General features: G+C 38.4%; 1 protein-coding gene across 4 annotated transcripts in view; it reads right to left on the bottom strand.

The window, feature by feature from the left end:
- The window catches only part of Lin7a (lin-7 homolog A, crumbs cell polarity complex component), a 133,292-nt gene that overhangs the window by 7,037 nt on the left and 110,074 nt on the right, over window positions 1–16,181 (bottom strand). For all 4 annotated transcript variants that reach the window (XM_028754560.1, XM_028754561.1, XM_028754562.1 and 1 more), the window contains one exon: window positions 1,339–1,557. In XM_028754560.1, the coding sequence (XP_028610393.1) occupies window positions 1,339–1,557 (219 nt within the window). The remainder of the gene's footprint in view (window positions 1–1,338; window positions 1,558–16,181) is intronic.

Here is a 16,181-nt window from a genome sequence, read left to right as displayed (position 1 = left end):
TATCTATCTATCTATCTATCTATCTATCTATCTATCTATCTATCTATTGTGTGTGTTGTGTGAGTGTGAACAATGTATCCTCAGAAGCCAGAAGACGACATCATAACTCCAAAAGTTAGAATTATAGATGGTTGTGAACTCTCTGATATGAGTGTTGGGAATCAAACCTAGGCCCTCTGGAAAGGCATTAAGCGCTCTTAGCTACTGAGCTATCTCTCCAGTCTGAAAATATACCTAAAAACTGAAGAAAGATCAACAAACAAAAATACTCACTATACAGCTTTTCTTTTTCACAAGTGTCATTATAAAAGAGGTGGGTCTCATGTCATAATCAATATTTCTGTTAAGCAGACGGTAAGTTAATAAAGGAAAACTCAAAACCACCCACACCTGTTGCCACTTTCTCAAGAACATGTGAATATCTTTCCCAAGACACACTTAAAGACATCATGATACACAAATGCATTGTGATTGAATTGATCCTTTTCAATGACTTGTTTGGAAAACATCTAAAAATGAGTGCGGAGCATCTGATACTGGCAGGAGGAGAACCCTTATTCCAAGCTGCTTGCTAATGGTAGCTAATTGAAGCTTCAGACTGCTCCTCCCAAAGATGTGTCTTTAATGGTAACTTTCTTGAAAGATTCTTCACAGGCTGAAGGGTGTGTGATGAGGGTCTCACTCACATATAGTAGACACTTCAAAGGTGGGGACTTCTGATACTCACATAGTTTTCTTGAAAATACCCACAAAACTTGACATATCACTCTTTGTTGTAAAATGGGATTTGGGAGAAGGTTGGAGAGTCAGAATTCAAACAAGCAAGTCTCTCACATTGTGTTAACTGTCACTTTGTAATCGCACTCTTCATGTGGAATGCATTTCCTAAGCCTCTGTGTCTTTCTAATCTAAAGTACATATAGCAGGAATAGCAGCATAGAGTTGTGGAATAAATAGCACCATAGAGTTGTGCAGTTCGTATACTTTGTAAAAGTGACTAGCCAAGGGGAGGAGTGGGGACTAGAATCAGCTTGCCATCCATATATAGATCTGGCAAAAAGAATGCACTATCATAGTCTATAAACAGGCATCCTAGAGTTAGCAGGTACCTCTCCTTTAGCATTCTATTTTCCAAAATATCTTCCATATGCGGAGACTGTAGCTGAATGACACGTGAAAATAGAACAATGTGTTTACATTTTCAGACATCATCATCTCTCATTTGATTAATTGGCCTTGGAGTCTTGTTTATTGTGCCTCTCCATTTTATTTTGGCTGCGTAGGGAGATACTTTTAGGACATCAGGAGCTTGTACACAGGGAGGAAAATGAGTCTCACCTATGACATGTGGTTTTGTTGCGGTTGTTGTTGCTGCTGTTGCTGTTGCTGCTGAATGAGCAACTGCTGCTGCTGCCGACGTCGAGCTGTCCGCAGCTTTTCAAAACGAGCCTCCATCTCCTCCAGGACTTTTGGGGTGTATCTGACCACCAGCTTCACACTGTCCTTAGCGGCCTTGAGAAGTTCCACAGCTTTCTCATGGTGCTCCCCTTCCACACTCTGAGAAGACAAGGAGAGAGCTCATTTGTTTCCTCTAGGGACTAATCTAAAATTTCTATCGTGGTAAAAATCCGAACTTAGAGGCAGGTATTGTTATATAGCTCTTGTCTGTAAATTCCAAAACTCATAAGGCTGAGATATGAGAGTGGTTGAGAGTTCAAAGTGTGAGCCTGGGCTGCACTGTATGCTTCAGGTCAGTCTGACATATGATGTGAAAACCACATATACATACATACATACATACATACATACATACATACATACATATATACATACATATATAAATACATATTAAATTTAATACACACACATATATGTATACATATACTTATATATAAATCAAATAAAAACTGAGAGTTTGGTGTTGTATGCCACTTTGTAGGGTGCTTGCCTAACATGAATGCTGCCCTAGGTTCTATCTTAAGTATCACATACAAACTTGGTGGCAGATGCTAATCATGAGGCAGAGACATCAGATGCTTAAGTCATATATGTGACTTTATAGGGAGTTCAAGATCAACCTAGGATACAGGAGATTGCCTCTCAAACATAATAATAATAATAATAATAATAATAATGATAAACCCTCTCCAACAACTAAACTATAAACTACAAAGAATCCAACATCTGCAACTTCTAGAAGACATGGCAAATAAGATGTCATTATTACTTATGTTCATAACTGAACTACAAGTTGGTTAGGCCATATTATGACATAGGGCAGATTAGAAGGCTTGAGTCAGTGGGGCTAAAGATGGGAAAGACCTAATAGTAAATTAAATACTAAAAATGGAATTTCTAAATTTCACCTGGAAGGGTAAATGTATGAGTTGAAAAAAATGAAAACAAGAAAGTTAAACATTGTAATACAAGGAAGCTTTCTCTACTTGAGAATAGCCCCTATTAAGTATCGATAGTGATTCAAATCTTGAAACTTAGACACAGGAATAGATTGTTAGGACTAGATTGTTAGGTAAATGATGCTGAAACAAATAAATAATACAAGCTAATCAATACCCCGTTCTCATACTGTGAACCCTCTAAAGTACATTTAATGCCTTTATTCAAAAGCTTAAGGCTTTGAACTTCAAAGGCTTGGAGAGATGGTTGACATCTTGTAAGGGAAAGAGGGTTCATCAATGATAGTCAGGCATGGAATGTCAAGAGCAGATGTCCAGAGTTTAAGGTTCTGTGTTTCAAACACTGCACAAGGAAAGGAATCAAGCAGGAGGATGTCTGCAGTGTATCAGTGGATTTTTCAAGTCGTTCACAGGGTGCTCTCTTAAAAGTCCATCAGCAGTGTGAGCCAGTGACACATGTGCTTAAGTAATAAAACACAAATGTCCCCTAAACTCATGTATGGGAAGAGAAGTCATGTTTTCCGAACAAGCAAAGAAGTGTAGATCAACATACTTCATTTTAAAATTAAGAATGACAATTTACATATGTTGTATGGACAAGGATATGGGCAAATGAACTTTGATCTAGCACAACTTTTCTGGAGGTGCTCTCATTACTAACTGGAAAAAAATAGTCTATTATCATGAGTGATTTTACTAAGCATAGCACTAGATATATTCCTGTAAATATGACATACAAGATACGTACCTGCAAGTGTGTAAACAGAATGCACATAAAAAGATTAGAGTTTGAGCTTTTGAGATTCAGTTAGTCTTTTGAACATCACAACATGGACAAGTGTTTGGGAGACTATCATTATTTCAAGTAAACCAAGAACTACTGAAGACAAGCCCTGTAGGGATTCTCTAGGCTGGAAAGAAGGGAACAGTTAAGGGGAAGAACGTTGAAGTTAGATGTCATAGGACCTTATGAAGGACACTGCCCTCTTAGCTGACACTGAAGGCATAGATAGCTCCACCCCATTTTACAAGGTTTAAGTGCAATGGCTTTTTGCCTAGTTATTTGGATTAAGAACTGAGGGGTGAGGGAAATGACAGAAGATACAGACAGGATCCAGGTGAGGCTTAAATATTATCAGAACATCTAGAGTCGTAAAGACAGGCTGATTCCCCCATAGGTTAAGATTTCTTTTCACACCACAAGTGGAATAACGACTCAAGGTTCGTCGATATGAACTATGAAAGGGGACAAAACCTATCAGACCTAAAGAGGACATCAATTAAGCTTGAGATTCATAATTACTAATATATAGCTTCAGACGTTTTAGAGGCTATGCTTAACTCAATCCCTTGCCTTCGGTAGGTGGTCATGGGCTGAGGGGAAAAATGTTTCAGTTTATCAGTTTGGTCAGTTGTCACTGCTGCTTGCCTGTGAGGACACAGTTTGTTTGAGTACCGAACAACTAACACAGGTTTACAAAATGGCCATAGTGAGCCAGAAAGACAATTTATGTAGCTATGTCCCTAAATCTGGATTAAACAGAAAAAAAAGAGGATTAAAGGGAAATAGTTTACACAGCCTTTGCGTAGAAGGAATTTTTATCTCTGGCTAAAGCCCAAGAAAATAAACGTGTTCTCTGATTAGTACATTCTTTTGGTTATTCACCTGGTCATTGATAGTCACTAATCAGAATGTTATTAAGCATTTATCTTACTGTGTATAGCTAACAGAAATTTCAAGTAAATAAAAGACAACAGAAAATATTGACCACAGAAACCTCCTTTTTGTTTGCAATTTGTCCCAAAATGATTTATTACCACGTGGACTGTTGCTTTCAGACGAAAGTGTGATTTGTTTATCCAAACACTTCTTTATTTTTCCACATTAAAACCTCCATGGGGTTTTGTTGTTGTTTGGATTTAGCGAGTTCTTACGTAGCATGGGCTGGTCTCGAATGCCCTATGTGGTAGAAGGGTAGAGAATAACTATTGGCCCTCCTAGCTCTACTTTCAAGACGCAGGATCAAAGGTGTGTGCCATCCCACCACATTTTGTTTGTTCAGTAGTTGGTTCACCGACTTCTGAGGCCAGCTGGTCAGCCTTAAGAACTTGCTTTCATATTTTGTAGTATTTGCTTTTATTTAATGAGGTGAAAGTCTTTAGGACAGACTTGGAGTGGCTCATTATTCACCTTTAAGCACTGTGGTCGTCATTCAGAGCGTACTGTGAACGTTTGTGGGGGTGAATTAAGTCTATTAAGAAGAATGGACATCCCAGTCCTGAAAACATTTACATCTGTGTGACTTAAAATATTTAATACTTATTAAAATCCATATAAAAATTAAAAAATTATAGCTATTTTGAAATTCGTAAGTACAGCTCTTATGTAACACCATAAGAGCTGGGTTTCCTGTAAGATAGATGCATACATTCATGTTTTCATTCAAGAACCTGGGAAAGAAACGAGCTCAACAAATAATCCACTGTACGTTTGTTTTGTTAGCAACCTCGCGCTGTAGTAAGTACTAGCACACTTTTACATTTGTTGATTTATTGAAAACATAGCAAAATTGTGGCTGCTGAATGAACCAACCTTTAAACTCAGGTATATTTTGAGATTTCAATACCTAAGCTACGTCACAGAGAGATATCAAACTGATATTTCTAGGATGATCTATTTCTGGAATGATTGAGAATCCTCCAAAAAGGAATTTGAATCGTACTGCCTGCGTGAATTTGCTCACTGTATGTGCCTCCCTTTGTGACATAGTTACACTTTTACTTTGGCTGGGCAACAGCTAGAGGAGCCACCTGGCCTGGGAAAGAATATTACACACTGTACATATGCACTATTCCCGTGAACTGCCAATGCTCAGAGATTTTTCCAGGATTTTCTTCTATAAAATTAATTAAAATTTCATGGCTTTCTCCTTCCCCTTTCTCTCTCCAGCCAGACTTTTCTTATGGAGATCATATTGGTCTTGACTGAGTTTGCTGTTGAGTACCATCCAGAAGCACTCTTGGGCAACAAAGAGGTAGCCTGCGTCATGGGTTGTTCTTGGCATGACCAGGTTTCTAAGCAACATCTGTCATTTGTCTTGGGGGCTAGATGATCAAGGAGTAAAAGATAGGAAAGGTATGAGGTTATGATTCCTTAGTACAATTAAGTAGCTCAGAATGTTGTCTCAGAAAATACCTTTAAAAATATTCTTGTTTATCACCGTTTTTTCTTTCCCTTTCTCTCTCTCTCTCTCTCTCTCTCTCTCTCTCTCTCTCTCTCTCTCTCCCTCTCCCCCTCTCCCCCCCCCCCCCCCCCCCCCCCCCTCTCTTTCTTTCTTTCTTTCTTTCTTTCTTTCTTTCTTTCTTTCTTTCTTTCTTTTCAAGAATAAAGAAATAGGGATCAAATCAGCTGGGACCTACCTTAAGTAGAAAGCTATCTGTTTCAGGACTCATAACTGACGAGTGCTTATAAAACAGTCTCATCCTACTTTTCTAACTAATCTAGAAACAGGACACATGGCTGGTCTGTTTTTCTTTGGGTAAAAGGACAGGAACCAACGATAGCAAAAAGATCTGTCAACTCCCAGCTGTATGAGCTCACTCATGCTCGGGCAGTGTTTTGAGTTACGGTTCTCCGCTTTGAAAAGGCCCCATGTAGTCACACAAAAACCAAGTCTTTTCCTGCACAGAGATGATAGTGATTATTTTATATTTTTCTGCTTATCACTTTATAAGAATATATTAAAGCTGATCAAAGGCTGATTCTAAGTAGCATCCACCCAGCTGTCTTTCAAAATGTAAAGTGCACACTTGCTGGTGGCAGGAAAGCCCTTGAGTGTGGAAGAGTAACATGCTCTTTATTTGCACACACGAAACATGTATAATCCTGTATAATCCTGAAAGTAAAGGAAACATAGGATGAGGTATTTGCAAGCATCATTATAATTCAAATCCTTGAACAGTTTCAGTACAATAATGGAAGCCTAAGTTCTTTTTAAGAATATGAAATTGTATTGTTGCGATGAGAATAAATCCGTTTATTCTTATGACAGTTTTATGCATTTCTGTTGCTTTAATTTTCTTATATTTGACTGTGTACATTTATGTACATGAATATATATATGCACACATATTATAGATACCTACTTAGTGCAAGGCTTGTTTTTATTCTGTTTTTATGTGCATTAGATACACATCTCACAATAAGTATATGAGACAGGTCTAGAAACGCTTAAAAAATTCATCACATTTCAGGTAGTAAGAAAAACACACTGACACAAGATGACATGTAGCTCTTTTGAGAAACTTTAAGCTTCCCTGTGAATTGAGTCTAAAACAAAATAGTAAAAAGCAAATAGTGGAATGGGGCGTTCTTTTGTGGAGAGGGCAATATTTTAGACCAACAGTTTTTAAGTCATGGCTGAAGAACTTTGGGAATAGAGATGGCTCAGTGATTCCATGGTGTGTTATGTCAAGAGCCACAGCACTTTGATCTAAACATTTGACCATGCGTAAAACTCAGACCCGGCTAGCCAGTCATTGATGTACAGCTTGCAATTGGATGCCATGTTCTAAACTGTGGCAAACTCAGAAAAACCGATGCCCTCTGAAGGGTCTTTTATGATGTTATTTCAGTGTGGCCAGATGTGGGAAATCTAATCATCTTTAGCTTGCTGTGGAGCTCTGCTGAGTTGGTATTTAATTAGGACAGGGATATTTTTGAAGACTTAAAGATATGTTCAAGAAAGAACTCTATGATTCTTTGATCCTTCTCTTTTCTCAAATATGCTAATTTCCCCTTTCTAACTGTATTATCTTCTGCTTAAGAAACGTGGCAAGTGTATGAAAAGTGTCACATTTATCCCTTGGAAACAATATGCTAATGTTCTCTCAGAGTACGTTTGTTCCTGCCTACATGCTAATATCCATCTCCGAGTACTATAATTTGTCAGTTCCCAATCATTCTCTGCTACTCAATTCTACAAGGGGAGATGAGTCTTGTTTAGCAATCTCTAAGCCAGCTTCTATTATGGGCCCAATAAGTATGCAGTAAATAAATCTATTTATTCATATACTGTCTCTCTTTAATCTACCATAGATTTATTTAGCAATATATTATCTATGCATCTATTTACAGATCTATGTATCTACTGATCATCTATCTATCTATCTATCTATCTATCTATCTATCTATCTATCTCACTGTCTATATTCTACTAAACTAAAGAACCAGCACTTCTTTGGTGTGAGTTTAAGCTTTTTCAATTATCAGGTCTGTGAACCTTGAGGAGCTGCTTCCTATCTCTGGGCTTCAATTTCCTTATTTGAAAACTGAGTATAGAACACCTACTATGTAAAGATCATGATACACATTTGGAAGAATGTCTGGCATTTACAAGGGCCCAACTAATCTTAACTCCGTGTTTCCTTCTTACATCGTTGTCATCGTTGTCAATCTTCCTGTATGGATTCAGATGCTTAAGAATAACAGGAAAAAAAAATTTAGTTCTCCAATTGAAGTTTGCTTTATATATTCTGGGAAGCAAAGGTTTACTAGATAAATTAGTAGATGTTAGGAAATAGGTTTGAAACTACAGGATTCCACAGGTTTACTTACCCTTACACGATTTAGCTGCATCATTTCCATACATACATACAGTGATATGCTAATTACAAGTGATAATTATTCTAAAACAACAACAACAACCACAACAACTACAAAAAAAAACCCCAAATCAAACCAAAACAACAACAAAAAAATCAACCTCTCTTTGTTCCTACTCAGTATCATCCTTAGCAAAGGACAAGACTATTGTGTGGGAGATTAACCTGATAGGGGCATTTATATTGTGAGGAACCTTGAGAGGAAGACCATCAAGTAATTAAACACTAGAAAAGAGCATGAAGGTTAATGGAGAAAAGTGTGCATACTTATACATATTTTCATCCTATGAGAGTAGTTACAAAGAGAGAAAATTTTGGAACATGAAAGGGGGAATGCAATATACTAGCACTAAGTCGCAGGGGGAAAAAAACCCTAAATTGAACAATTGCTTCAGAAAAAAAAATTCCTGCCAGAAATAAGAGATTCATAAATCTAACATTTAGTTGATTTCAGCCTGTCTTTCAGATCTGGGGACTAAAGTTGGAAATGTATTCAGCTGCTTCAACTCAGCAGTAATACTTTGTAGCAACTTTACCTCAGTAGTGATGCTACATAGTGACTCTATTGTAGCAACCGCACCTCAGTAGTGAAGCTACATAGTAACTCCATGGCATCTCAGCAGTTATGCTTCATTGTAATGATGCTTCACAGTAACTTTATGGTGTCTCAGCAGCAATGCTTCATAGTAGCTGTGCTGCATCTTAGTCATGACGCTTTATAGTAACTCTACTATATCACAGTGGCGATACTTCACAATAATCCTACTTCCTCTCTGTAGTACTGTGTCAGAGCAACTCCACTGCATCTCCATTGTGATGCCCTGAACTAACTTTATTTAACACCTGTGCTAACATTTGCAGAGAAGGGGAACATCTTCAATAGTAGATGAGCTGAAGATTGAACCCCACACACTCCCTCAGACATTCATGTATCTGTACACACACACACACACACACACACACACACACACAGAGAGAGAGAGAGAGAGAGAGAGAGAGAGAGAGAGAGAGAGAGAGAGAGAGAGAGAACTTGTTTTCAAGTCTGAAGGTAAGAGCTGTAAAGCAAGGTTTGAAAGAGAAAAACGCTGCCTAGAAAATTTATCAGGCAATGAATATTTAAAGTTATTATTTTTCTCTATTTTTATTATTTTACAAGTTAGCAAACAAAGTAATGGGCTTTCTTATGATATTTTCATAACTATTTGGGAATGTTAATATACCTTGTTCCCTTCCACCACTGTCCTGCTGCCCCCTTGCTATCTGTCCTCTTGCCAGTTTCCTTTCTCTCCCCAAATAGTCTTTCTGCAACTATTTCACGTGTATCGTTATCCTACAGTTACTCTCTACTCCATTCCTTATGAGCTTTGTATATTTCATGATACACACACACACACACACACACACACACACACACACATAAATTAGAGAGAGAGAGAGAGAGAGAGAGAGAGAGAGAGAGAGAGAGAGAGAAAGAGATATCCTGATATTGAGTGGTAGGGGTCAGTAGTCAGCATCTGAAATTGCAGCAATTTGATTTCTAGTACTAGAACTCTCCTTTGTCTTTATTATTGGCCTCTATGTTCTGTCAACCCTCAGGCTGGCCCTGAGAGATGTGTATCAATCCAGAATAGAAAACTTCTTGATCACCCCCCCCCTCAAGTTTTTCTAGATTTATCAGGTTTCTTGAATTAGAGAAACCGTCCCTACTCCATGTGTTTTCTGCCCCTCAATTAATCTTGACATTCCAGGGACAAATTTGCAATGGGGCTGCACAGTGAATTTGTGCTTCTGAGATACATTTTATGCCCACCTATGCTCTCTAGTTGCATGCCCCTCAGCCACCATTTCCTTACCCATCCAACTTTCTCTGTTTCTGTCACTTTCTCCTAAAAAAATGAAAACAACAAACACACAAAACAAAAGCAACCAACAACCCCTGTCCCTACCACATCCCCCAATGAGCCTACAGAGTCCTGATTCTCCACTTTTAATTCTAAGTTTGGAGGAACATTGGGGATTGTCCAGTGTCCCCATACTGGGACAGTATGGCTGAGATGCCTATGTCACATATTGATGACCACTAAGTTCTCCCAGCATCCCAGCATCTCTACATGTTTCAGGCCCCTCCTGGCTTCCATACCCCAACCCAGAACTCTACCTGGAACTTTCTAGCCCAGTGGCCTGGGTTGCTCTTCCCTATATAAATCAACCATTTTGGACCTTCACTCTTTTAGCTGCTGTACCTAATTCCCCTCTCCACCTGCTCCTTTCCCCTTCCCCTGTCTTGTTTCTTCATATAGCTCAGGGTAATGACCACTATGGACTCTCCCAGATGTATCTGCCTCTGGCTATGTTCTCTGACATATCTATAAAAAAACCTTCTCTTCCATCATATCTAAGAGGGAATAGTTGCAGCAGTGGTGGGACCACTCTCCACATTCACTCAAAAACTGTTTCCACATACTCAACATAACTATAGGTCTAGATAAAAAGACCAAATATATTTAGAGACAAAATTTAGTGTTATTCCTCAATGAGATTGCAAACATAGAGCAGCGCCTGTGTGAGGGGACAGAAAGACTAGAAATTGTCACCAGGATAGGCTGTGAGTTGTGGAGATATATATGACACTAACTGTGTGGCTTTTAGAACCTGACATTTCCTCTATCTTGATTCCCAGATTACTGCTGTCCTACTTTTAGTACTGAAGAATCCAAGGAAGGCTTTAATCCCAAGGAAATGGAAATAACTGATCATTCATTAAGAATTGGTAAGATGTTCCAGAGTTGGAACAATGTACACATACCTAGCATTAATTCGATAATTTGCAAAACATAATTACCAACCCTCAAGGAACTGGAATTTTCAGAGAAAAAAAGCAAGCAATTGTATAGGTCAGGATCACCATTGGACACAAAAAGGCTACATGACAAACAGAGAAGGACAGACCTAAGGGGGAGATTAGAATGAGTAGCTTTGAGCATACCTAAGTCCTATTTTTTGTTCTCTCTGGAATTCTGCTTAGACAAGAAAGGCAGATATAGTATTAAGAGATATTACTTCCTTTTTCTGCACCTTGATCCAGGCAAGTGAGGGCTTTGGAAAGCTATGAAGCAGGTCGGTATGCTATATACTATCTGAAAACCTCAAGGCCAAGTTAAAAGTCCTAGATTTTAGTTTTGACTGATGATTTTAACGGGGAGTGATTTGCCACTTTAATGGGTATAGGTCTAAAGGTGTAGCATTCTGTGCTTGTAGATTCTACAAGTTAGAAAAGAGGGTTAAGCCTTTAGGACATTTTGGGGAAATCCTGCTATCCTACACAGAACACAGGTCATATTGTCACCTCTCCCAGAAGACAATACCCATTATGTGGCAATGACATCTAGTATTCATTCAAGCAAGATTTTTTTTTCTATTACGAGCTTACAGTTTTCTATCATAGAAACAATAGATGGCTGCATTATTCAAACCATCCTCTTCAAAAGACACATTTTAATATCAAACTGATTTGGAATCCAAGATGTTCAGACAATTAGCATGAAACACAAGGGGAAGTGTGTCTCAGCACCTGTTCTCTGAGCCTGGGGCTGTCAAATGTATTTCTGGTCAAGTGTGTCTCATGGACGGGCATTGTTGCTGCTGCATTGCATGAATGATAGAGTGATATAACATATAACCTAATTGCAGGGCTTCAGTGTTGCAGCTGCCTTCCTGCAGAAGTAAAAAAATTAGAGGATGACATATTAGAGCACTGTCCCATATCTCTTGGCTCTACATACAAAGGCTTTTCCAATTAAATGCACAGCTGCAGATGATCCTTTGCATTTGTTATCACTGATTTACTTATACAAAGAATTTTCAGTTGTTTTAAATGTTCAAACTTGCTCAAACTTTCTAACTTTCTAGATTGCTTTGGAATGCCTCCAACTTAATTGATCACATGGCTAGGACTGTAGACTATGGAGGCATCTTCAACTCCTTCCTCAACTTATGTCCGATTATCTACCAGTATGTACACATACACACCAGTCTCTCTGCCCTCCCAGCCTGATTTAATTATTTCCCTCATTTTTGATATTATAATTTATTATTTCTCCTTCCTTTTCCTTCCTCCCATAGACCTGTTCTTCCTTTGGTTCATATTCATGGTCTGTTTCTTCATTAGTTTTTGTTACGTACGTATATGTAGGTATATACATTCTTAAGTTTCTAAATATATAGACGGAATCTGCTAAGGCTAAATCATGATACTTGTACGTATGTTTTCAGGGCTGACCATTTGGTGCAGGATAGCCAATTGCTGTGCTCTTCGGGTACATCTACATCATACTTCCTGCACCTAAGGGTCGGGGATCATTTCAGAAGAGGGAGCGGAAAGGATTCAGGGATTTGCTGTGAGATTGTGTCTTCTAGGGATGCTAGAAGCACACGGGTAACATCCTACCAACACTTGAGTTGCCTAAACATTAGCTGAACAAGGAGAGTAACAACAGACATGCTAATGGCTGAGAATGGGGAGAGACCTAGGAGGTCACAACCTACACAAAGAACTACAGGTAACTAAGGGATGCTGAGAGAGGGAGGAGGAGTCTGCTCTTCACTCCTTATGTCCCCCGGACTCAGAACGGAGTCATCCTGTTTTTGCATGCTTCTGTTTAAAATCTATTGTTAAGTAGTAACAACATGACTCTGGCAGACATTGTCCCCAACTGCAGGGGTTTAGCCATATTGCTAACGTTTCCCCAGACCAAGTGTAGCACACAGTACTGACTTCACATTTGCCTGCCTATCGTAGAGTGTGCTAGTTTTGAACCTTAAGCCTAATGAATATAGCAATAAATATGGCACCCCTATCTTAAGACTAGTGCCCACTCCTGGAAATGAACACTAAAATGACTTAAGCATACAGCATAACAGGCCAGGTCCAATTCTACCTCCTGATATTAATCTTCCTTACAGACATAGCACTGCGTTTATTTTACCGTAGATTTGTAAGATTTAATGCTCTTTCAGTTTTACTCATTAAGCCCACAATATTCTTTTTCCCAACCATTGTTCAAATCCCATTTCCAGTAGTACTTCTTCTCCACAATGTAATCTTCCTCTTTAGCTTAAAACACTGTTTTTAATGCAAACAAAGAAGCCAACCAAAAGCAACTGAGTACTTGGTCTTCCCAGTTTAATTTTCCTGCTCAATTTAAAGCACTGTTTTTAAATGGAAATAAACAAGAAAACCAAAAGGGATTGAGTAATAAAGTAAACATCCAACAATAGAGGAAGGTTATATGAATCATGGAACCCATGTATCACAGAATAATATCTGTGAGATTAAGAAAAAAGTCTGTGGAGACAAGCACTCTAAGACGTATTTCTGATCAAGAAATCCAATTAAAGAGTAATACATATGTGCATGAAACGGTCCATTAAATCTTAATAATACTATCATTCAACATTTGCTGGATTTTTATGATCAGGCACCTTTCAAAGAGTCTTAGCAACTCCATTTTATAAATAAAGAAACTGGGATTGTGTAAGGGTTACACAGTTTTCTGGGACCACACCTTTAATGAATCACGTCTCTGCTAGAGCCTGACCCTTCAGTCACTTCTCACAGTCTTCTTTAAAAAAAGGGAGGCTAAAAAAGAAAAAGAAAAGTGTGTGTGTGTGTTTGTGTGTGTGTGTGTGTATACACACCTGTACACGTGCCTGTGTTTCAACTTCAAAGCAAAAAAATAAAGTTTTTGGATATATCTCCATCATGAAATTATTTCCTTGGGAGAGGTGAGAATAGAATAAGAGAATAAAGAAAATAGCGAAGAGCTTTATTTTTGTCTGATTATTGTCTTTGCATCTTTGTGTGTGTGTGTGTGTGTTAATGAACATTATCTGGTAGGACATTCTATAATATCCTATAATAAACCAAAGAAGGTAGAAGAAATGATAATATTGCTTAAATAAAAGCCTTAATAGCTTTGAGGTATTGTTTTGACTAAATTTGAGCAAAAGGAATAAGAAAATTAAAACTATAATTGCAGAGGCAATTGACATGAAAGGCAAAGATTTTAGCTGAATGTCACCAGTAATCATGAGTAGAGAAGTGTGGTCTGTGGGGTGTTTCAATGGCCTTATCCTCTGAGGCATGGACCCACTGATTAGTTACAACTAGGCCTGTTTCCTCCTTGTATCTCTCCTGAACTGGAATGTGAGTGCTCTACTTCCTCTCTGTGGTTTATTTATTTTTTTGTTGCCTCTGTGTCAGTTACATGCCTGGCAAATAATTCATAGTTGTGTCTATTGGCTATCAATCTACATTTTTAGGGAATAATGTTTGACTGGGAAATGGTGAGGAAGGATTGCAAAATACTTCATGTTTAATTTTTGCTTTTCACTTAATGGCTCCTGAGATGAAAAACTGTAGTGCTTTTTCAATCTTGACAGATGAGAGACTGTAGAGGGAGTTACAAATCAATCGACCTAGGGATTTTTTCTGAAAGTGAAATGAGTCAGCTTTGTATTGTTTTCTTGGTACAACTAATATTGAGCCTTTCTTCTCCCCGCCCCCAGATAGCATTCTGTTGTAACAAAGAAGTACTATTATTTCTTTTCTCCATGACAGATTCATACTGAGATACATTTCTTCCCTTCACATTAAATTATTTCTCAACCAGGTGGCCTTGCCTTCAATTCTGTCCCCTTTCAAGGCCACTGACTAAACCCTGTAATCTCAGGAATGACTCGAACATTCAAATTTGATTATGTGTTATTCTTGCTTTAAGTCACTCTGTGTTCTAGTATTACTAAAAGCAAGATCTTTAGTCTAGTGTAACTCACCTTTCTTGATGTACCTGTACTTGTATTTTGAACACTGGGTTGCTATTTCTTGAGTCTCTACCCCAGTGGTTCTCAACCTTTCCTATGCTGCAACCCTTTAATACAGTTCCTCATGTTGTGGTGACCTCAACTATAGGGATAATGTTTACATGCACTGTGTGAAGAGGTATCTCTGTCCTTCTTTGCCTGCCTAAGGCACCTCTGACTTGTTAAAATATAGCCTACGACAAAAGGCAGAATAGAAGCTGGTTCACATCAGCAGAGCCAGGACCTCTGGGAGAGAGTCAGTAGTTATGCATTTTGTTGACTACTGGCCCTATCAAACATTTCCCAAACTAAAAAAATGGTGGGATAACTGAGCAGATAATCTGTTAGGCAGATGAATGTACTTGCTTCTAGAGAGAGTAGCAAATCACAGATAATGATAAATAGTGTGCTGAAGTTACGGTATTCCTATAAATAACCGAAAAAGCATAAGAAAGAAATTGTATGACTCCATCTGTATCATTCTAGCCGCAGAATATTTGAACACACATAGTAAGATTTTCATATAACCAAATTCTTGTTTTATTTATTTTTTTTAAAAAGAGAGAGAATGAAAGAGCTGGATAAATGTCTCAGTGGGCAAGAGTGCTTGCAGTACAAACAGGAATGCCTTAGCTCAGATCTCTAGCACCCATAGTGAAAGCTGGCCCACTTGTGCATGCTGCGAACCTCAGTGCTAGGGGCAGGGACATACACAGACAGATTACTGTGGCTTGTTGGCCAGACAGCGTATCACCAAAGCATTGAACCCTAGGTTCAGTGAGAGACCCTTTGAGAGACTAGGGAAGAAAGTGATAGATAGAGGAAGATATGCACTTGTTTCTCTGACCTCCATATGTGAAAACACACACACACACACACACACACACACGTAGTGATGCATACACAGCACACATAACACATCCACACAATACACACATATTAAAAAAGTAAAAGAAGCCAATCAGAATGAATTTGACTTGACTTTGTTGTGGAATACACCAAATATGTGTAAAACTATATCCAAAACACCTGAAAGAAAATCTATTTTAAATATTGATGCCATAAGATGATATGTGGTTGACAGTCAATATCATACAGAATGCACCGCCCCACCCATCACTGTCACCTAATGAAATAGAAGCCATGTAAAAACAGAACGTGTAATAAAAGTCTTGCCTAACTAGCTACAACTCAATTGCCATAGCATGGGCAGTATTTTTGGAAGGCATCATCACATTG

Source organism: Grammomys surdaster, unplaced genomic scaffold (genome assembly GCF_004785775.1).
Source record: "Grammomys surdaster isolate TR1022 unplaced genomic scaffold, NIH_TR_1.0 126028, whole genome shotgun sequence".
NCBI lineage: Eukaryota > Metazoa > Chordata > Mammalia > Rodentia > Muridae > Grammomys > Grammomys surdaster.
The sequence above is the reverse complement of the archived record's forward strand: the minus strand, read 5'-3'. Positions and strand labels throughout refer to the sequence as shown.